The sequence below is a fragment of the Brachyhypopomus gauderio genome, chromosome 5, assembly GCF_052324685.1.
Source record: "Brachyhypopomus gauderio isolate BG-103 chromosome 5, BGAUD_0.2, whole genome shotgun sequence".
NCBI classification, from domain to species: domain Eukaryota; kingdom Metazoa; phylum Chordata; class Actinopteri; order Gymnotiformes; family Hypopomidae; genus Brachyhypopomus; species Brachyhypopomus gauderio.
This window is the reverse complement of record NC_135215.1, coordinates 26,682,039-26,705,407: the sequence shown is the minus strand read 5'-3', so window position 1 is coordinate 26,705,407 and position 23,369 is coordinate 26,682,039. Positions and strand designations below refer to the sequence as shown.

Below are 23,369 nucleotides of genomic sequence, written 5' to 3'. Positions count from 1 at the left end.
TTTATTGCAAATGCTTTTGTACACTTCACTGTTCATCCTCTTGTTTTCCATTGGCAGGCATACATGCCCTTAACACACATGGTTCTGTTAAGCTTTAGCAGTACTGTCTTCTCAGTACTTTTCAGTTCCTCATACCATATAAATCAGCCCAGTGCATGGGTGCCAAATAATATAGCTGTTAATATAATATTGCTGCACTGTTAAGTTCTTAGCCAGGTCAATACAGAAAGACTAGTGCAGCTCACACTAGTTCACTTGATTAATTAATACATTTACTACGGTGTGTTAAATTTTGCTTTTCATGGGCCTACTATTATTTTAAATATTTGGAGAAAATAAAACTACAATGGCAACATAATGCAAATGGAAAATAAATGTTTAGCAACTAGGCATGCCTAGTTGATCGCAATAGATTGTAGACTCTATTTGATCAGACACAGCCTTACAAGTGAGTTTCCAAACCAACAACGTTTTGCAAATGTGATGCCCAGGGCATCATGGACCGATGGGGCATACGCTGAGTAGAGTGAGGTTTATTATAGGCAAATCCAGAATCATTTTTAGCTGCACAATAATAGATTCATAGCTGATGAACAGAATAAACAAGTTCAGATCAAGCTATTCTTGCTGATGCCTTAATACCAGAGAGAAACCAAAGACTTTCTTCAACAGGACAGTTGATCACCATGCCATTTGGGCTATATGGTGAATCATGAAAATTAATACAAAGAGTAGTAACCTTTCTGGGGTCTTGGATCTATACACAGCCTAGACACAAAAAATATTGATATATAGTGATAAATAGTGAAGAAATGCCCAGTTATTTGTAGCATGAAACATGAGAACACTTCCTATTCAAGGTTTGTGCAAGCTACTTCCATGACTTTCATGACTTCTTTTTTTTTTTTTTTAGAAGTGTTCAAAATAAAGAAATGTAGACACTGGTCCTCATAGCTTCTAAACCTGAATAGTAATTGGAGTTTAAAGCAGATGACATCTACACTGAACTTATGAAAGCCCAGAAGAAGAATGGGTGACTATACTTCAGTGGGAATTTTGTGAGAACGAAGTACAACACATTATCAGTATACATATGGACCAACCTTCACTAGCTGCTGCCTTGAAGGTTAGGTAGACTTTAAATGTTCTTCATTTTCAGCTAAATCCAGGCATTTCCCTCATGATAGACATCACAATACTATGTCCTGTCAGGCATTTCCCATCCCAATTATCATTCCATATTAAAATTGAATTAAACAAATTTCATGCAGGTACACACATGTGAAATTCAGACACATGACCTGGAATACACACTGACTCTCAAGTCTGAACTACCTCTCACTTATTGATGTCATGATACGACTGTGTGTCTGTGTGTAGATCTGTTCTAGTAGGTGTTTGTTCGTGTGCACCCTTGTGTGTGTGCGTGGTTGTTAATGTTTAGATGTTCATCTTCATAAACATCTCACCTGTTCCCTGTTTCATTGCACCTGTTATGTGTTATCATTTGTATACTTAAGCATGTGTCTTGTTTTTGTTCCTTATTTGTTGTTATGTTTCATATTGACATATGAAACATGTGTTTGTTAGCATTATCACACTTTACCCAATAAAGAGATTAAACTATGTCCTGTGTTGTCCTGGCTTCCTGTACTATTGAGTATAGCATGAATAATACCTTTCATTTTTGTCAAATAATACTGAATGGTTGAACTTATACATTAAAGGACTTTCATTCAACATAAATGGTGTGTCAACTTTCCATACCAAGTACTCTGGAACTTTTACAGATCCACTGAGGAGAACATTCTGACAAACTGCACCATGGTCTGGTCTGACAGCTCCACTGCTGAAAACCAGCCAGCCATTTACAACAAGAGATACACATCACAGACACTTCCTGTACCACCCTCTGTCATCTGGGAAAAGATACCAGACCAAAAACCACATTTTGCAAGATTCACAATCAGATCTCACAGCGAGCTGTCAGAGTGGCCACAACTGCAGCACCCACCAGCTCATGATCACATACACTACAGACACACACACCAGCTCATGAACACATACACTACAGACACACACACACACACACACACCAGCTCATGAGCATACACTACAGACACGCACACTAGCTCATGAACACATACACTACAGACACACACACCAGCTCATGAGCACATACACTACAGAGCTGCTATATTGATAAAAATAACTTTTTCCCCGACCTATGGTGAACAGAAATAGTTTGCCTTTGTTTAATAGACAGGGAAACATCAATGAAACATAACAACCACTCACACAATAAGGGAAATCCATGAAAATATAGATTTTTGATAAATGGCAAATGTAATTACTAATCATAATTATATTCATTATATTGAAAGTACCTACATTAGTTTACTAACTGGCCACAGATCTAACAAAATAATTCAGCACATGGTTTAGAAGCTCATATAGAGACTATTGAAGGTTGCTCGGAATAGGGGAGATTGTGCTTGGTTATGTTTTTGTTTACATTTTTATGGATTATTTATTATAATTCGTTAGATAATACTTGGATCAAAGTGCAGTCATGTCAAACTACTTTTTGAGTCTTTCAGATGTTATGCACAATTTATGCATGGTCAGGTGCAGGTGTAAAGTCTGTACAAATTCATTATATCTGTGTTTTATGAATGAGGTCCATTGTCTCCAGACTAATTATTAATAACAAGAGGGAATGATGAATTAAAGCACTGTGCTCTGCAGAATCTATATATCAGGATCTGTATATGAAGCTATACTGGATCAGGACTTCAAATGCAGACTAGGCAAGTTTGCCAGTGACCGGCTTATAAACTCAAAGGCAAAATGGATAGCTTTGGACTGTATACCAGTTTCAATGGTAGAGGGCCAAGTGCTATCCGAGGTTTTACAGATGCCATTTTCTGATGCAGTTTATAAGATATGGTCAAGGAGCACAATTAGGTCTAAAATCCAGCAACAACAACAACAACAACAACCATTTTGAGCATATTATATATTTACATTTACATTTATGGCATTTGGCAGACGCCCTTACCCAGAGCGACTTACATTTTTATCTCATTTATACAAGTGAGCAGTTGAGGGTTAAGGGCCTTGCTCAGGGGCACCTCAGTCATGGCCTCAGGTCTGGGGATCGAACCCACGACCCTCCGGTCACAAGACCAGTTCCCTAACCACCAGGCTATGACTGCCCATATATCATATGACGGGCATCAGAATGGCTCCATTTAAAGGCAGACTACCTATGGAACTTCTAGGTGTCACAGTATGGAGGCCCCCTGCCTCTGTCTGGAGCGGCAGTAGTCTACGTCTGTCCTGTCCTTGTTGCGTTGTGTTCGTCCTTCAGGTGGGCATTACCCATTAGAGAGTTCACCACCTGAGGGTCATTTGTCTGTCTACATATGTCTTGTCTATGTACCAGTTAAGTGGTGGTTGTTTTCTTTTTGGATTTGTCACAGGTTTTGTGTTGGGGCACTTCTTACTTGTTGTTATTATTATTATGCATTCTTCCCTGAGACTGGCATGATCGCTTGCTTTATTTTTGCACTTTCTTTGTCTGTCACACTAGGAGAAATGGATGTTTGCAGCACCATTGTCAACATATTTACACACACTATCTCAAGAACTTGGCTGGTCAGCATATGAAAAATATTATGAAAAATATAAATCCAGCAACACCATTAAAATTTTGCACATTATAATTTTTTTTTGGTGTGTACAATAAAAGTTACTGTAAACCAGCATCACATTACATCTAGTACAACAAAACCTATATGATGCTGTGTTAAGTTGTAGTATATGAGAGATGTGTACAAGAACAGGAGAAACATACTTGCTTGTGTTCAAACACCAGCCACAGAGAGGATCTGGAGAGGATCTGCAATCTCTCAATGTCTTGTACATGCTACAATGAGTTACAGACACTCGTCGGATCTACAACACACACACACACACATACATACATACAAGAAACCCTAATATATGACATACTGTCAAATCACGGTTCATATCCTCAAACAGGACAGTGACTTAGCTGGCTCACATACTTTATGCTCTTCAATCAAATTCTACATACTCCCAGGACAACTTCAATTCTAATTCCATCCTATAATAATGCACATGTTAGTGTTAGATGGGTCCATAGCATCCACAGTTGTAAGACTCACTTGATTTCTTAAAGCTATGTAGATGTATTTATCATCCTCTGGATCAAAATACATTCTGGGAAACAGCATTCTGTCATCATTAGATCTGTACAGCACCATCGCACATCCAGGTCTGAAGGTCTTGTCCAGAACAAGCTGAAAACACCAATAAAAACAGTCTCTGATATCTGGTCAAGAGAGATAAATTAAATAAACACAACAGATAGATATTTTGCTTATTTTAGTCAGCACATACAAATTTAAAGTCCCCGTACATGGACTTCTGCTCCAAATCACCTGAAGACAAGCTTTGACAAACCAATCTAGAAATATTGCTTCTATAGAAAATCATAACATTTAATTTTAAATCAATTTCAGATAGCTTTCATTGCTGTCATGATGTTGTTAATGATGCAATAGACTGACCATATGACACATACATCCCATTAGGGATTAAACAAGAGCAGACAGACCTTTATCAGCTGACCATTTCCTGTTCCAATGTACAGCACAATCCCAGATCCTTTTTTCTCTGCTGCTACAGAGGTCATTGAACTATGTTTGAACACCACAGACACTGGCCTCAATACCTTATGTTTCTCCTGCAGAAACAACGCACACAAAGTTAAGCCCATGTCAACTACTAATCTAAATAATATTAAAAGCATGCAGTTGGCTTTAAGTATTAGGAACGATATGTTTTTCAAATGTGTAAACTTGAGTCTTATTTATGTTTCCTACCTTGTTGGTACAGGTTGGTTCACAACTGAAATCTGTAGGAACTTGGTTTCCTGGGTCGCTGATGTCGAATATAGCCAAAACTGTGTCCTCGTGCTCTTCCAGAGCAGTGAATATTCCCGCCCATAAAACAGTAGCATCAGAGGAGATAACGGCAGAGGACAAGAGCTTTCGACGGGGTTTATCGTCACAGCACTCTAACTGCGCACCTGTCAGGGATCTGGTCATTTCAGTTTTTTTGCCTCTGTTATCCATCCTTAAGAGCAGCACACTTGGTGGGTTTTCAGACTTAACGTTAAGAAATAAGTACGAGTGAGAGTGCGAAGATGTTTGAAATCCGTCCACCCACTCAACATCTGCTTTAGTTTTAACGATGGCATCGGTTGGCTCAGTGGATGTAATAGAGAAAATATCACCTTTCTGAGAGTGTAGGGTATTCCACAAAGTTACACCCCGTTGGAAGTTACACTTTTCCTTTCCGTTCCTGCGTTCAGACTCCGTGGCAACCAATAAATATTTATTTCCATTGGGGTTTTCTAACTTATTTTTAACTAAATCGACAAGGAATGTAACAGATGTTTCATTCGCTGGTACAACTGGCAGAGCCTCCCTGTAGATAGTTGTGGTTATATCGTTTATATCCAGGACCTCGCAATATCCACAGTCATAAGTTCCACAGATAATCAGGGTTCTGTTCGCCTCGAAAGGCAATAAAATATTTATTTTGTTTGGGTGGGTATGATTAGCTAAATCCTTATATTTTTCCTCCACTAAATTAAGACGCATCTGGTGGAGCCGAGAGTCGGTGACAACATACACCTTATCCTTTCCAACAACAAAGTTCTTAATATCTCCGGTAAAGTTGTGCTCCAACGCGTAAACGCGACATTTGAATAAAACAAGTATTCCAAGAAATACAGCCCTCATCTTGCTCAAGTCGAAAACAATATCCGACAATCGCGCTGTCTACGTGACATGTAAGTTAGTTCTGAGTGATGGTAAAGTCATCAGCGCCAAACAGATGGAAATGATGACTTCCGCGTCATGTTTACAACGTCTTCAGCTTTAGCAATATCCAGATTCAGCTGTAGTCTAAGAAGTTTTCATTACCATTACAGGTAGAGATAGTGCTTAACAATTGTTCAACACTGTAGATGCGATGGACTCGAAAAACTAATACCAGTTGTTTTGTGACTTTTAAAAATGATTTGATTTTTAACGACTCAGTACTGCACCCCAAAGGTGAGATGATTTGTTTAACTTGATGGTTCACGCATTGATTCATACACACGCACGCACGCACGCAGACACACACACACACACACACGGACGTAATTTGGGGGGGGGGGGGGGGGGGGTTGACGGGACATGTCCCCCCCACTTTTTCAAAAGTCCCCTCCAGTTTTTACGGTTAAAACCAAATATTTATATAGCGACGAATCCATGTCCCCCCACTTTTGAAATCAAAATTACGTCCATGCACACACACACACACACACACACACACACACACACACACACACACACACACACACACACATTAATTTTAATTGTAGATCAAATAGACTAATATTACAGTATTTTATATATTGGTATTAAAATGCAGAGCTAAACAAGGGTTACAATTTATAACATACTGAAATCATTGTCTAAAAGCTAAATGTGAAATGACAAAATGAATCAGAACAAACATGTTGCTCTGACATTAGTGTACCTGTTGTGAAAAGCGCTATACAAATATATTTGATTTGATTTGATTTAGAGTTCCAGCCAGTCTGATGTCATCTTTCCCTACATAGGGATTTATGTTCAGAATACATTTGTCCACCCAGAATGTAAAGCCAAATATATCCAGTTTATTGGTCATGTTCTGAGTGAAATGACAGCACACTTTAGTAGGGAACGTCTACAATGATGTCTCAAATATCTCAGAGATCATGGTAAATTGATCTGTCTCAAGGTGGGCAAGGTTTGTCATCAAAGGGCAGATAGAGCATTATATCTCTGAGTTTCTGGTGAGACAATTTCTCTATGAAAATGGGACTTTCCAAGTCTGCAGAACAGTATTCATCCAGTTTCGTGGTTTTACTAGGGATGGCAGGAGTGGGGCTATTGACAGATTGAAACAAATGAAACCATATTCATTATGAAAAGTTTCTGTCTTGTGAAATGTTTGAATCATCACAACTCAGTGACATCTGGTGGCCAGTGTGTGGTCAATCCAGCTACATCAGTCTCATAAAACACTGAAGTGTGATTTTATGCTAGTGGTATGAAACATCACACGTTCAGGTAATAAGTGTCATTGATATAAAATAAATAAAAAATGTTTGAAATGCTATTTACTCAGGGTATCTGCACATTTTTAAATCTCAAATTCAATGACTTTTAAGACCTTTTTAATACCTCTCACAAGAAAAAATAATACTATTACTGGGGATGCAGGTGTGTTCCACATCGTTGACGGGGGGGGGGGGGGGGGGGGGGGGGGGGGGGGGGGCGAACAAAAATTGTTGACGTTGTTGAGGCCGTACGTATCCGCTTGTTAAGTGTGACGACACGCGTGACGTTTCAGCCGCTTCCGGGTCCAAACAAACAAGGATGGCGGAGCCTGTAAACCTGTTTACGATAACTTCGTTCTTTAGTGAGGCACCATTGAGGGTTAAAAAAGGTCTAAACTCTTTCAACTCCAATAGAGTACTAAGTGTATCTGTTCTCCCAGGTGGTATATTTAGGGGTAGAGTCCAGGCGTCCATGAAAAAGACGATTTACGAGGTTGAGGTGAGTTGAGGTGAATTGAGGTTGAGGTGTGGTGACTGAAGTGAGTATGGGTCAAATAACGTTTAATACAGGTACACGTTGAGGGTCAGGCAGTGAGGTACAGCAGCTGCGTTTGCCCAATCGGTAAAGACAAGTGCCATCATATGGCAGCCTTGTTGATTTGGGTGGAGAAAAACGTGTCCCGCACCGATGTGGAATGCGTGTGGAAAAGGGCGAAGACACCGAAAACGGACGAAATTGCAGCCAAGAGAGTATCTGAGATGGCCCCATCCACATCACGAGGTTAGTAAATAATTTGCAATTGATGTCAATGTTGCATGGTTTATTAGCTTAACGCTATGCAGTTTTAAGTTGCGGTTTCCAAACCTGGTCCTGGAGGACATTCAGCCCCTCACATTCAGCCTGCTGGCAACACACCTGAACCATGTAATTTCAAAGCCATTGAATTTTGTGAGATTAACTTTTATTAATTGAATAGTTCTGATAAACTCTCACAATTTGTTAATCTATTTTAGAGCAGACTAGAGAGAGACTATAGTGTATATTGCATGTTTTAAAAATCTACAATTAAAGGTGTGTAATAAAATAAGTCATAATTACTAATGTTACTCCATTTTATTTAAGCTGGAATCAAAAGACCTGTCACACAACATGACAAGGAATGGGCCCTGGCATCTTTGTCACAGCTTGGGCGTTTTACTGGAATGGGGTGGATTTTGAGTTCTGAACCGCCTCAGGTATGACTTCTGTATTTTGTACTCTAATATGCCCTTCACATTACCAGAAACAGCACAATTGCACTACATTGAGTATTTTGACTGGGATAAAGCGATTACATATTGTTGTTTAATGTCAAGATCATGGTTTGACACATGACTTACAATACACAGAAATGTGTAAACCCATGGAAATTAGACAAAAGTTTGCACTTATGATTCTCTGCACCCAAAAACAATTTCACATAGAATTTCGTATTTTATTTACAGGTGCTTTGTATGCACCAAAATATGTTGGCACCTAACCTAAATCTCAACACTATGTACTTAACTTTAAATCCTACCACACATTATAAGTTAATTATTCAATGCATTACAAGTGCAGATTGAGTTATAGTGAATTAGGTTGTAGCACATCACAACACTAACATGTTCCTGAATGTAAAAAAGACAAACATTTTAATCTGGTTTTACTTTTTTAATAAAGGTTTTCTGCAAAGTTGTGTAAATCATTCTTCAGTCACAATAATTGTAAACATGTTTTAATTTGCCACTGTCCTGCTAACTGATTTACATACATCAGATATTTCATTGAATTTCACGGAGAATTGGGGTTTGCAAATTTGTAAGACACACACATACTTTCAGTATCTTGTTAATATTTTTCCTGTACTGGTAAGGGATGTGGTCCAAAATGCAAAACAGTTTCAGCCTCTGAATAGACCGCTCCACATGTATCCTTGCACAGGAGATAAGTCTGTTATTGTTCACTTCCTCCTGTGTAAACTGTCCGTTGAGCAAGAAAGACGGGGTGTTAAGAAGAACTCCCTCTGGCAAAATGTCCCGAATTGTGAAGCCCTTGTCTGCAATAACCAGATCACCTGCTTGTAGATGTTGGAGAAGTCCACTGTCAGCTGTTATTGACTTGTCTGAGGCGCTCCCACCGTACAGATTACTGGCAAAAGTAATCACACCATTGGGAGCCACACCAATTAGTGCCTTTAGCGTGGTCCGTCCTTTGTAGTGGCTGTACAAATGACACTGTGTGTCAAGCCTCTCTGTGTTGGAGACAGCAACCTCTGTGCAGTCAAGGACTATTCTACAGTTAGGAAAAGGTCGGAAGCAGTCTGGCAGCGAAGTCTGATTCTTGGCCGTGGAGGGGATGTTTTCAAGTAGACCGACATACAAAATATCATACAGAGCACAGATGATGGTGGTAAAGATGTTAGTTACAGTTGCTGTGCTACAATTAAACCTTGTTGCAAGGTCTACATGGCCACAATTCAATTTAAGCTTCATCAAAGTAAGGAGTAACTGATCAATAAGGGGCATAATTTGGACAGTCCAATCAGAATGATACTGTAGCTCAAATCTAGAAAGAAGTGCTTCCAAAAAAAATACTGTGGCAGCATCAGGTAATCCAGTGTAGTATTGGACTTTGTTAGGATGGGAGGAAATCTGACTGAAAGAAAAGGTTTGCTTTTGTTTCTCCAACTGTTCTTTCAATTTTTTGTTCTCTTCTCTAAGCATGTCATTCTCAACCTCAAGCATGACAAGACTTGGTTGGGATGTAGTAGGGGTTTGTGGGGTTGCCACAAAAAAAATCCCCAGAGGATTGCTGGGGTGGTCAGGAAAATGAAAAGCCTTTCCCTGGTTCCAAGCGAATCGCGAAGGTCCAGCAGCTTTGCCATTAAGAAAGTGCCAACTACACACCCTGGAGTTGCAGTTTGGGGTGAAGTTTTCACGTCTGTAAAAGAAGAAAAAATTATCATTAATCATTAGTCACAGCTTACTTGGGTTCCTCTAACAAAGTGCTAAAGAAATAAGGACCTTATAAAATTGTGTGTGTATATATATATATTGCAATAAAATGTGAGAATTATGTATGGTAAGTGTACGGCAGTAATAAACTAATGGAAACGGGCTAAGCAGTAATGTATATGCATACTGAAAAAGGTAAATATAGGATGCAACAGTAGCATCAGCTGTATTTTTGCTTGGTATTTTTACGGACACTCCTGATCAGCTAACCGTTGTGTGTGTATCCATACAATATATCAAGGATATCCAAAAAGATATCCTGGTGTTGCCTTTTACGAGCTAGCTAATCTAGCTAGTGTTAGCGCCACTAGCTAAGTTAACCAGAGCTATCTTTACTTTAGCTTTACTTTAGCTGGACAACAAATAAAACAAAACAAGAACTAACATATCTGTATGTGGCAAGAAACATTGTATTAAACCCATAGCTAGAATATCAAGCAATCCAAAAAGGGGCAAGTTGGCTTTTTTTTCTCTGTGGGGTTAGCTAGCTAGCATTAGCGCCCACGGAGGCACTGTCAAGATTTTTTTTAGAAATAGAACTTACCTTATCAACTGCACCCATTTTCTTCTCTCTTTCTCATTGCAAGGAAAGCGGTAGAAAGACAAAAGGGTCGTTGTTTTAGACTCGGATCTGTTAAAACAGCAGGGCACACAGCACTGCGGCATATTAAGGGACTCAATGCAGCGAGTGTTTGGACCCGGACTTGACGTTTCGCAAAGATGATGCGTCACAGCTTAACAACCCCATACTCCAACGCTAGGATTCTAGCACTAGGACCCTGGAGCGGTTATTTTCTGCATTAGCGCTAGATTCGGCAAAGTTCACATCGCGCCAGAACAACTGAACAACACACACTTATAATAATTTAATGCCTCCCCTCATAAAATTCCAGACATTTTAAGACATTTTTAGGCCTTGAATATGGAAAACTAAATTTAAGACATTTTAAGACTTTTTAAGGACCCGCGGGTACCCTGAATTTACTTTAGGTTTCATCTCAATCGACACGATTGCATACAGACATGAATTAAACTGACAAAGCCATACGTAACACTGAACATCTATCTCAAGACAATAACCAACAAAACTTAGACAGACCTGAAACATGAACATGAATGTCTACTAAAGTATGTGCATGTGCACACAGAGGAACTTGAAGCTACTGACTCTTTCGATCTTAGCATCTCCCATATAGATGAGGAGGTGTCCACTCTCTGTTGTCTCTTATTGTCCTGTCACCAGCTGGTTAGTGACCACTGTCTGTATGTCAACACTGACCATGATGTATGGAGATGATTCCGTGCCTATTCGAAATGTAATCGCTACTAGTCAAAAATGGAAATGCAATCCACAAAATGCAAAAAGTTCTTGATTTGTCTTGTCTGGTTGTTACACCCTTTCTATGAACCTAATCTGGAACTGGATAATAAATTGAAGGCTGGGTAAAAAACAAGCAAACCAGGTGACTGTGGTGCTGAATTTAGCTATTCATTATATTACGCTTGCTGAGGATTTGATCATCCTGTAGCTCATCATTATGGAGATGGTTCCGTGCCTATTCGAAATGTAATCGCTACTAGGCAAAAATGGAAATGCAATCCACAAAATGCATTGCTTTTCCATACAAACATGCAGAAAACGTGCCACAATGAAATGCAAAAGCACTATTACATTACGTTTCAATGCACTTTATCTCTTTATTGAAAAACAATACACAAGAATTACCATTCAAAACCAAAACGCTGAATTTGTGCCAGAATTGAATATAATACAGCTCGAAATGTAATCACGGCACCGAGGTATTGCTTTTCACCGTACGGTATTTCTGACATAAATGTCTCCTTTAAATGTAATGATCACGAGATTGATTTAAACACTGATGTGATGAAAACATGCCACAATGAAAAGTAAAAGCTCCAGTGTGTGTGGATTTGTATTTAAAGAAAGAAACGCTGAATTCGTGCCAGAAGCCACCTCGAAATGCAATCGACTGAACGTCATTGTATTCCTTTTTTTTTTTTTTTTGGCCCACCTCCACCCCCCCATCTTTGGAGGACAACTTTGTTTTTATGTACAGATTTAAATGGCATTTATAACAATTCTGTATAATATATAGTATAGTGATAACAATATATAGTGATAACAATATGCAAAGTGATAATTATTGGGGTTAGGTGGACCAAGAAAAGAGGGGGAGAGAAATAATAAAAAGGGAAAAGACAAAGAGGTAGGAGAAGAAAGAAGAAGAAAAAGAAAAGAAGAAAAAAAAATTATAAAATAATAATAATAATAATAATAATAAAATAAAACATGCAACCAGCTCAAATGACCACTGCAAAGAAGTACAGAAAGTAAACCAAATACATATAGTACAGATGAGTGCGATGTATGGGTGTGTGTGAGTGTGTGTTTATGTGCAACCTAGAAGTACAACATAGGATAGATGTATGGAATGTACTCACCAGCAAGGGTGGGTAGCTGCGACAACATTCCCCCAGAGGCCAGAGGCGGGCGGAGAGAGACCCGGGAATCCCACCCGCCCACGGCCCCCCATGGATTGGTGGAGTACCAGAGCCGCACTTCCCAGAAACCCTCACATGCCCGCCCCCGCAGGCGGGAGAGAGAGACTCCGGACAGCGCCCCACCAGTCAAGGAGCGCAGGTCCAGGGGAACCAGAGGGAACAGAGCGCCTCCCCCCCAGGATGCGCCCCCCCCCCCCCCCCCCCCCCCAGGGGCCAGCGGCAAAGCCACGGCGCCACGCGCCCGGAAAGCCACTAACCACCCGGCAGGGCCCACCTCCCGTCGAGGAGCACCCGGCCGCCCCATACCACCACCACCCAGGGGAGCGGGCCAACCGCCCCCTCGCCGGGGGGCCAAGCCGGACTCCGGAGCCCCAAGGCGCCCCCCCTCTGGAGTGGTGCAGTAGTCTCAGGGGAGCGTCCGGGAGTGAACCGGGCACGACCAGCCCCGACCCAGAACCAGCTGTCCTCACCCACACACCCAAACCCACACTACATTCGCCCCTATACACCCCCACCATGCACACACCCACCCCCATACACACACACATACACTCAAATTCACCCTCACACCTCCAAACCTGGCCATATGTCCCCTCCCTCCAACACGCACTCATTCATCCACCCATTCAGAAACAAGAAGAAAACAAGGACAAGAAGAAAACAAAGACAGAGACACACACTTATCCAGACTGGCACACCCTCTGCGGCAGGGGCAAATGGCTGGACCAGCAAGGACCGGCAGTGGTCCTAGGAAGCCACCAGCCCAGTCCCGTGCCAGCAACCCCCCCCCCCCGCCCCGGCAGGGAGCAGGAAGCGGGTGAAGGAAGGCCTTCCCACCCCTCCACCCCCAATGTTGTGTGTAGGTGTTGGTGTATATGCATGTGTAGTAGTGTGTGACACTATGGTGCAGTTAAAATTGAGGGGACAGGTGCTAGGACAAACGTGAGTGCATGTCCACACCGTCCCCTCAAAGGCCCTCAATGTCTAAAGTGCAGTAAAAACTGAGGGACAGACAGTGGTGAGGAGACGGGTGAGCCATGGTAGCAGGCCCACCTCGTCAACCTCTGGGTACATGCCTGTCCCCAGAATCCTAAATGAGCAAGGATGTGTGTGTGTGTGTGTGTGTGTGTGTGTGTGGGGGGGGGGGGGGGTGGGGGTGGGGGGGGGGTGGGAATGCTTAGGTCCAGAGGAAAGCTTGCTAGCTGGCTCATTGAGCACCGAACTTCACTGCCCCCCCAGCTCAGGGCAGGGAGCGGTCGACCCGGGGAGACCAGGGCGGCAACCCTCCCCACCACCACATCCAAGCCCGGATCCACACCACCCCCACCACAGAGATCAGCCGGTCCGCACATCCACATACACCTAGACACACCTTTCCTTCATACACGTATGCACTCACACACATTTAACCCATAAATATATACATATATACATATATACATACATACATCCATCCATATATATAAATATATACATACACATACATACATATATTCATATATATCTACACATACATATACACCCACACACGCTTGTCCCATATACACCACACCCCTGTGTATGCACCCACAATCATACCAATCGCACAGTGATCATTGTATTCCACTGTGTGTCTCTGCGAAGCTGTGTTCGTTCCAGAATGAAATCTAATCACTGTCCAATAGGAACGCTCGCCTGAATTTGGGGCGGGGCTTAGACTCCAGTCAGAAGCAATCGCTCGTAGTTGGACTTGAAAGCAGCAGAAATGTCTTTTCACGACAGAATAAAAGAGGAAATAAACAGTCTAATTGGACAAATTGAGGCTGGTGCAGTTACAGACGACTACGTGCTTAACTTAATTAAGCTGAAGGTGCTGGACAATATTGAAAATGGACCTTGAAAGTGTCGTACATGTGCTTGAATTCCACCTTGTAAAGGTGGATGAACCCTGCAAACAGATGATATTCCGGAGTTACAGTGATTTTAACTTAGTTCATTGAGCACTCTAGTTTTGTCCTAACTAGATATTTAGACATAATATTGCTGTAATACTGCAAAGTCGTGGTCAGAGGTGAACTTCGTATAGCCAGTGTGTATTTTATTTAACACCCTTGAGCAGTGGCGTGCACACATAGACATCAGGTGGTAAAGCACCACCAACTCTGCCCTTTATCAACGAAAGTGCCCTTTTGAAACTTCGTTTTTAAATAATAATAATAATTATTATTATTATCATCATTTTACTGAGGTCGGTTTGAAATGATCTTTTGAAAACCTGAGCGATTAAAAACAATGCCCTAAAATGAGCCACCACCTCGCACACACCCGACCTCTCTCTTCCTTTAACACCAGATGCGCTGCAGCTACAGTTCAGTTCAAGGAAGCGTCTTCAGCACAGCACGCACGCTCACAGATAGACTTCTTCTCCCGTGCCCCACCAGCCAGGTCACATACACATCAAGTCAAATCTACCACTGTACTATATTTTAAATCGTGTACTCAGCTCCAGCTCAAACTGTACGACTAAATCGCAGGGTTTAAAAGTTCACAGTGTAACTGACCTGATATTCAGTGTTTTCATATTGCAAGTTGGTTCCTAAGCTTTTATTATTTTGTTGCAGCGCTATGCTTTTATTTTGAAAGAAAGAAACGAAGAAGAGAAAAATAAACGCGCTATCAGTGTGTGAGTTCCGAGGCATAGTTAGCAGGTGCACTCCACGGTCAAGGTTGAAAGAACAGTGTAAAACAAGATTACTAAATAATTATTCGTAACTTTAATGGATCTTTAGCACCTGGTTGATGAGGGAACAAGCTCTTACGATGTGTTTATGACTAAGGCATAATAATAAAATGTTATGTTGTGAACCATCCGTTCGAGAGACCACTTTTTCAACCGGGATGCTACAGTAAGAGCTTGACCCAGGCTGAGAAGAGCTTAACCCGCGCTCAGCGCTGAGGTCTTCTTAGATCAGATGGTTAATTGTGTCGTACTTAAGCATGGATGCTTCTGGAAAGGAAACCGAACACACGGAAGACCCGGAGGTCAACGAGGAGGAGGAGCTTCTACATTCCGTTCGTCTAAGGAAACCTACGGAAAAAATGCAAGTATATCAGGAGGAGGAGGCCTGTAAAAAGGAACGACGACTCCGCAAAGTCTACGATCAATGGAAAAAGCAAATTCGTACTTCACGAGAGCTATTAAAGAGAGACATAACAAACAGCGAAATTGCCTCGCTCATCGACGCATTAGAGAAAGATCGAGACAATGTCATAAAGTTGTATGCTGAGATTAGAGAAAGCATTACCCCCTCTAGTGATACAAGGCGACTTACAGATGCATGTGAAGCGGTCACAAAAGACTTTATTAAGGTTGCACTTGAAAGACTCTCAGGCATCGATGACTACGACGGAGACAAAGTTAAGACACGCCTACGTGAGCTTCTCGAACCGGACTATGCTCGGTCCATCTATAGCTCATCGGTCACACATAAAAGTAAACATTCATTTGCCAGTAAATCAAGCTCTGCAAGGTCAGTAGTTGCTGAGAAGAGAGCGGAGGCTGCGGCTGAATTAGCCGCCAAGGAAGCAGAGTACGAAGTGCTATTAGAAGAAGAAAAACAAATGGAAAAGATCCAACTTCTGACACGTGAGTTACACAGATTAAAGGCTGAAAAGGAGTTAAAGGCCGCAAGGGCTAGGCTCATAACTTATGATCAGGAGATAAAAAGTGAGAGCAGCGTTCATGTTGACTGTAGCAGAGCCGTCCAGAGGGCCTCCCCAGTTTCCGCTCCCATTCAAGTTTCCGACAGTAACATAGCGTCTAAGTCGCTTCCACAATCAGACATTCTTTACTTAGCTCAAGCGTTACAGGACAGCGTTGCCATGAATAGACTGCCAATACCAGAGCCCTCCATGTTCACCGGTGACCCAATACAGTTCATTGAGTGGAAAGCTTCATTTACAGCACTTGTTGATAAAAGGAATATTTCACCCGCAGACAAGCTCCACTACTTGAAGAAATATGTAGGAGGTTCAGCTCGACGAATGCTTGATGGCATCTTCTACAGAAATGACAGTGCCGCATATGATGATGCTTGGGACCGCCTCAACCAAAGGTATGGTCACCCATTTGTTGTACAGAAAGCCTTCAGAGAGAAACTTTCAAAATGGCCAAAAATACAAACAAATGACTCTACAGAATTCAGAGCATTTGCTGATCTAATTCAAACATGTCATGAAGCTATGCCCCACATAGAAGGCTTAAACATTCTCAACGATTGTGAAGAAAATCAAAAACTCGTTCAAAAATTACCAACTTGGGCAGCAGCGAGGTGGAATCGTCAAGCTACTCAGAGCATGAAAGAAAAGGGAAAGTTTCCAGATCTACAAGACTTTGCTGAGTTTCTGTCCTCTGAAGCAGAGATCTTGTGCAATCCAATCACATCATTTCAGGCTCTCCAATCTACCGACTCCACCAAAACCACTAGTAAAAGTCACCAAAAGGAAAAAAGGCTCACATCCAGTGTTCTCCAAACGCAGGTAGTAACAGAGACAGAAACCACTAAACCAAGGTCACGCGTTACACTGCCATGCTCGCTCTGTCAAGACAGCGGACACAAACTTCACAGTTGTCCCCAGTTCAAAGACAAACCTCTTGTAGAAAGAAGGAAATACATAAAAGACAGCAGGCTTTGTTACGGCTGCCTCAAACCTGGACATGGCGCAAAGGACTGTCGCTACAGACTTGTGTGTGAAATATGCAAGAAAAAACACCCCACATGTCTGCACGACTTCAACTATGACCATGTTAAATTAGCCACAAACCCAACTCAGATAGACGCAGAACAGGCTGCAACTACCCTGTCTCTCAACGCAGAAACCAGTGAACAATGTGCAAACACGTCCATGATCGTACCTGTATGGGTTTCTTCAGAACAACAACCAGGTAAAGAAAGGCTTGTTTATGCACTCTTAGACACCCAGAGTGACACAGTATTTGTCGACCAAGATGTGTCTAACAATCTTAAGGCTAAGTCTACTCCAATAAAGTTAAGACTCACTACAATGCTGGGTAAGGATACTGTTATGTCAAGTGAACGTGTATCAGGTCTTAAGGTGAGAGGCTACAACTTCTCAGAAACGATTGAACTCCCTCCTGCTTACACTAAAGACTGTATACCTGTTAATCGCTCCCACATTCCTTCCTGTGAAACGGCAAGGCGATGGAATCACCTTAGAGCAATAGTGAATGAGATTCCTCCACAGCTAGAGTGTGAAGTTGGGCTTTTAATTGGGTACAATTGCTCCAAGGCATTAGCTCCACAACAAGTAATTTTAGGAGGAGAGAACGAACCCTATGCAGTCCGCACAGCGCTGGGCTGGAGCATTGTAGGTCCCACTTCATCCCACAATGACGCCTTTAGCATGTCTGCTGTATGTCACAGAGTCACGACCAAGGAGCTCCCTTTAATGACTCCAGCTGACGCCATCAAGGTTCTCGAGCATGACTTTAAGAATGACAACAAGGATAACATATCAATCTCCCAAGATGACATTCTCTTTCTGAATACACTTAAAGAAGGCATTTACAAAAACAATGAAGGACATTATGAAATGCCACTTCCATTTAAAGAGAGACCCTCCTTACCAGATAATAAGCAAATGGCAACTGTACGACTTCAAAGCCTCAAAAACAAACTGTTGAAAACCCAAAAGTACAAGGAGCAATATGTCAAGTTCATGAGTGAAGTCATAGAGAAGGGTGAAGCTGAGGAAGTGCACAGTGAAGGAAAGGAAGGAGAAAGATGGTACATTCCCCACCACGGGATATATCATCCTCAAAAGCCAGACAAACTCAGAGTGGTTTTCGACGCCTCAGCAAAATACAAAGGCAACAGTCTCAATGATCATTTGCTGTCAGGGCCCGATTTGTTGAACAATCTGAATGGCGTTCTACTCAGATTCAGAAGGCATCAAGTTGCTTTGTTATGTGACATTGAAAAAATGTTCCACCAATTTCATGTGTATGAAGCTGATAGAGACTATTTAAGATTCTTATGGTGGAAGGATGGCAACCTGAATACTGAGCCTCAGGAGCTTCGAATGAAGGTTCACCTGTTCGGCACAACATCCTCACCAGGGTGTGCAAATTATGGATTAAAGCATCTGGCGAAAGAAAATGAGCTACAGTTTCCCCTTGCATCCCAGTTCATAATGAAAGATTTCTATGTGGACGATGGTGTAACAAGCACTGCAAGCATCGAGGAAGCTATTCAGCTCGCTCAGGAGGGCCAGGCTCTCTGTGCATTAGGTGGCCTCAGACTGCACAAGTTTGTAAGTAATAACAAAACAGTGTTAGAAAGCATTCCACCATCAGAACGTGCCTCTCCACAGCAATCATGCGACCTAGCACTTAATGACTCAAAGTTTGAAAGAGCACTAGGCATTCGCTGGCACATAGACTCAGACACACTTAGGTTTGGCTTTCTCCCCAATGACCAACCTGCTACAAGAAGGGGCATCCTATCAATGGTTGCATCTCTCTATGACCCATTAGGATTCATCTCCCCCTTTGTACTCACAGGTAAATGAGTGCTTCAAGAGACATGCAAACATGGCACAAGTTGGGATGATCCTCTTCCCAGTGAACTACAGCCAGCATGGGAAAAATGGAAAGAAGATTTAAAAAACTTGGAGAAAATCACAATACCACGCTGTTATGTTCCTAAAGACTTTGGCAAAATAGTGAAAACAGAATTGCACAATTTTTCTGATGCAAGCTTGTACGGTTATGGTCAATGTTCTTATTTAAGACATATAAGCAAAGATGAGCAAGTGCATTGTACTTTAGTTACAGCTAAAGCCAGAGTTGCTCCTATCAAGGTAGTAACAATACCTAGACTGGAACTGACAGCTGCTGCTGTCTCCATCACTGTAAGCCTCATGTTAAAGGATGAATTAGGATTGACGGAGATAGACGAGTACTTTTGGACAGACTCTAAGGTGGTTTTAGGCTACATTAATAACGAAGCACGTCGTTTTCACACATTTGTTTCCAATAGAGTTCAGAAGATAAGGCTCAACAGCTCCCCCCAGCAGTGGAGATATGTTTCCTCTGAGCAAAATCCAGCGGATATGGCCTCCAGAGGTTTAAGTGCAAGTGAACTTATGACATCAAACTGGTTCCAAGGGCCACAGTTTTTATGGAACAAAGAAATTCCCACAGCTACAGAGATTGACATGGATGTGCCACTCGGAGATCCAGAGGTTAAAAAGGTACATGCACTAAACTCACTTAAAACGGAGCAGAAAGGTTTGTCAGACAAGTTGACAAAATTTTCCTCATGGTACAAGGCCACTCAAGCCATAGCTCGACTGATCCGCCGTGTTAAGGGAGATAAAACAACAGGCCATAGCACATCACAAGAAAGACAAAATGCACAATGTGTTGTTATAAAGGACCTACAAGCAAATGAATATGCAGAGGAGATAAGACTGCTTAAACAGGGAAAGGCACTTCCTATCAAAAGTAAACTGCTTCAAATGGACACGTTTCTTGATAGTGATGGACTCCTTAAGGTGGGAGGAAGGCTCCGAAATGCTTCATTCTCCTCCACACTGAAGCATCCAGTATTAGTTCCCAAGGACCATCACGTTACTCAACTAATCGTCGCTCACTGTCACAGCAAGGTACAACACCAAGGGAGAGGACTGACAATCAATGAGATTAGGTCAAACGGAATTTGGATTCCATGCATCAACAAAGCCGTGGCAAAATTTATACACCAATGTGTAAAATGTCGCAGGCTCAGAAGAGACACAGAGAAACAAAAAATGTCGGATCTCCCAAAACAGCGCCTAGATCCATCTCCACCATTCACCTTTTGTGGAATGGACTGTTTTGGTCCTTTTACAACCAAACAAGATCGCAAAGTACATAAACGTTATGGACTTCTGTTTACTTGCCTTTGTTGCAGGGCAATTCATATAGAAATGTTGGATGACATGACTACGGATGCCTTTATCAACGCTCTCCGCTGTTTTATAGCCATAAGAGGAGCAGTCAGTGAAATAAAGTGCGATCAAGGAAGCAACTTTGTCGGAGCTAAAAACGAACTGCAGGAAGCTTTGAAACAAGTGGACACTAACCGCATTACCACGTTTCTGGCTGAGAAACAGTATGACTTCCAAATGCACACTCCTCACTCAAGCCATACAGGAGGTGTATGGGAAAGACAAATCAGGACGGTTCGAAACATTATGCGTTCTACAGCTTCACTTTCATCAGACAGAATGGATGATGCATCATTAAGAACATTCTTTTATGAAGCGATGGCAATTGTGAACAGCAGGCCTCTCACAGTAGACAACCTCAGTGACCCGAACAGCCTCGAGCCATTGACACCGAACCACCTGCTTACTATGAAGTCAAAGGCAGCCTTGCCCCCTCCAGGGAACTTCATTAAGGAGGACATTTATGCACGAAAAAGATGGCGGCGAGTGCAGTACCTAGCAGAACAATTTTGGTCCCGTTGGAAAAGGGAATATCTGTCTAACATTGCAACAAGGCAGAAATGGCACACTCCAAGAAGAAATTTGAAGGTAGGAGATGTCGTCATGGAAAAGATGGATGATTTACCTCGCAATGAATGGAGATTAGCTCGTGTAGTGGACACAGTGACCGACAAAGATGGACTTGTAAGGAAAGTAAAGATTCGCTTTGCAGAAAAGAAGTTGGAGAAAGGACAATGTTCTAGTAAACCTTCAATAGTGGAACGCCCAGTGCAGAAACTGGTTTTGTTATTAGAGACTGTTTAATTGCATTCCACAGTTAAAGTTCATTCTTTATTACAAACTGTGTTTATGAGTTAAGGCTACAGGTCATTTCTTCGTTAGGAAATCATTATTACTCCATTTGTTTGCCAGTTAAGCTATAATGATTTGGTGGGAGTGTAACTGACCTGATATTCAGTGTTTTCATATTGCAAGTTGGTTCCTAAGCTTTTATTATTTTGTTGCAGCGCTATGCTTTTATTTTGAAAGAAAGAAACGAAGAAGAGAAAAATAAACGCGCTATCAGTGTGTGAGTTCCGAGGCGTAGTTAGCAGGTGCACTCCACGGTCAAGGTTGAAAGAACAGTGTAAAACAAGATTACTAAATAATTATTCGTAACTTTAATGGATCTTTAGCACCTGGTTGATGAGGGAACAAGCTCTTACGATGTGTTTATGACTAAGGCATAATAATAAAATGTTATGTTGTGAACCATCCGTTCGAGAGACCACTTTTTCAACCGGGACGCTACACACAGCTCACGATTCATATACTCACACTATACGACCCGACGCTCCCATGCGATCTCACGAAGAGCGATTTGAATTTCAAACATGTTTGATATTCTTGCGACGCTGCGATTTCTGATCGGGAGTTGGTCGTGAGGTGTGAATCGCTCCTCGTTTACCTGTGTAAACTATACGATGCACGACACGCGATTGAGCCGAAACTCGGCCCGATCGCAAAAATAGTCGCACGAGTGAAACATCGGCTGAAAATGGGCAAAAGATCGCACAGTGTATATTGTCCTAACTAGATATTTAGACATTGTAACTGACCAGGATCATTGGTTTAAATTCACTGGATTTATTGATTTTGGTTTTGTGTGTTGATGTATTTGTGTTCTGTGCATGTTTGTGTGCGTTTTGTATTTATGTGGTTGGATTTGTCCTGCTGGGGATGCCGTGGATTGCACGGGGTGGAATGCCTATAAAGGTAAAGGTGTCACAGGTGGGCGTAATGAGACGTCGCCGTTTGCAAAGGCAGCCTAGTTGTGGTGTATTGCGGGTTTGCATTGTTAAAAGAAATATTGACGCCTGTGTTTAACAACAGAGTAAGACAATCCATGTTTTGCAGTCCTTGGTCAGCGCAGCGAGGTATGTTTGTTTGTATGGCTTATATATGGTTGGTGTGATTTGTATGGAGCGACTGATATCTTGTTTGTATTTTATTCAGTTTTCACGGCGCTATGAGGTGAAATAAATGAACGACGTTTATGCTGTGATTCAAGCAAAACAAAAGAAACTTAAGCGCCTGTCGAGACTCTCTTCTTGAAATCCAAGGGTTGCTACAGTGAAAACTCGTCGCTACATCTGAGTCGTCTGTCCAGCCGGTCTGCGTCGGAGGGCGGAGGCTGCTGTAGTTCCACGAGAAGTGGGTATGGTTACACAGAGACTGCAGATGCGGTGAGAGAACTTAACTGGACAATCTAATTGAGCTGAACTGTCGTAGTGCGTCCATGGTTGATTCATATGGAGATGATTCCGTGCCTATTCGAAATGTAATCGCTACTAGGCAAAAATGGAAATGCAATCCACAAAATGCATTGCTTTTCCATACAAACATGCAGAATACGTGCCACAATGAAATGCAAAAGCACTATTACATTACATTTCAATGCACTTTAACTCTTTATTGAAAAACAATACACAAGAATTACCATTCAAAACCAAAACGCTGAATTTGTGCCAGAATTGAATATAATACAGCTCGAAATGTAATCACGGCACCGAGGTATTGCTTTTCACCGTACGGTATTTCTGACATAAATGTCTCCTTTATGCCAAGCGCAGACTACACGACTTTT

At 41.8% G+C, this 23,369-nt stretch overlaps 2 protein-coding genes across 2 annotated transcripts in view; both read right to left on the bottom strand.

Annotated features, from left to right (window-relative positions):
* Positions 1-5,947, bottom strand: part of plxnc1 (plexin C1) — a 36,914-nt gene extending 30,967 nt beyond the window's left edge. The window contains exons 1-4 of the mRNA XM_077006776.1: positions 4,914-5,947; positions 4,646-4,774; positions 4,194-4,328; positions 3,860-3,960 (exon numbers count right to left, since the gene is read on the bottom strand). Coding sequence (XP_076862891.1) covers positions 3,860-3,960; positions 4,194-4,328; positions 4,646-4,774; positions 4,914-5,837 — 1,289 coding nt within the window. The 5' untranslated portion in view covers positions 5,838-5,947. The remainder of the gene's footprint in view (positions 1-3,859; positions 3,961-4,193; positions 4,329-4,645; positions 4,775-4,913) is intronic.
* A 2,907-nt stretch (positions 5,948-8,854) lies between these two features.
* LOC143514950 (uncharacterized) lies at positions 8,855-10,926 on the bottom strand. Its single transcript, XM_077006775.1, has 2 exons — positions 10,773-10,926; positions 8,855-10,154 (listed from the first exon to the last, which is right to left on the bottom strand). Exons 1-2 carry the CDS (start codon positions 10,892-10,894, stop codon positions 8,996-8,998), a joined length of 1,281 nt encoding a protein of 426 aa, XP_076862890.1. The 5' UTR covers positions 10,895-10,926; the 3' UTR covers positions 8,855-8,995.
* Between the last annotated feature and the right edge of the window lie 12,443 nt (positions 10,927-23,369).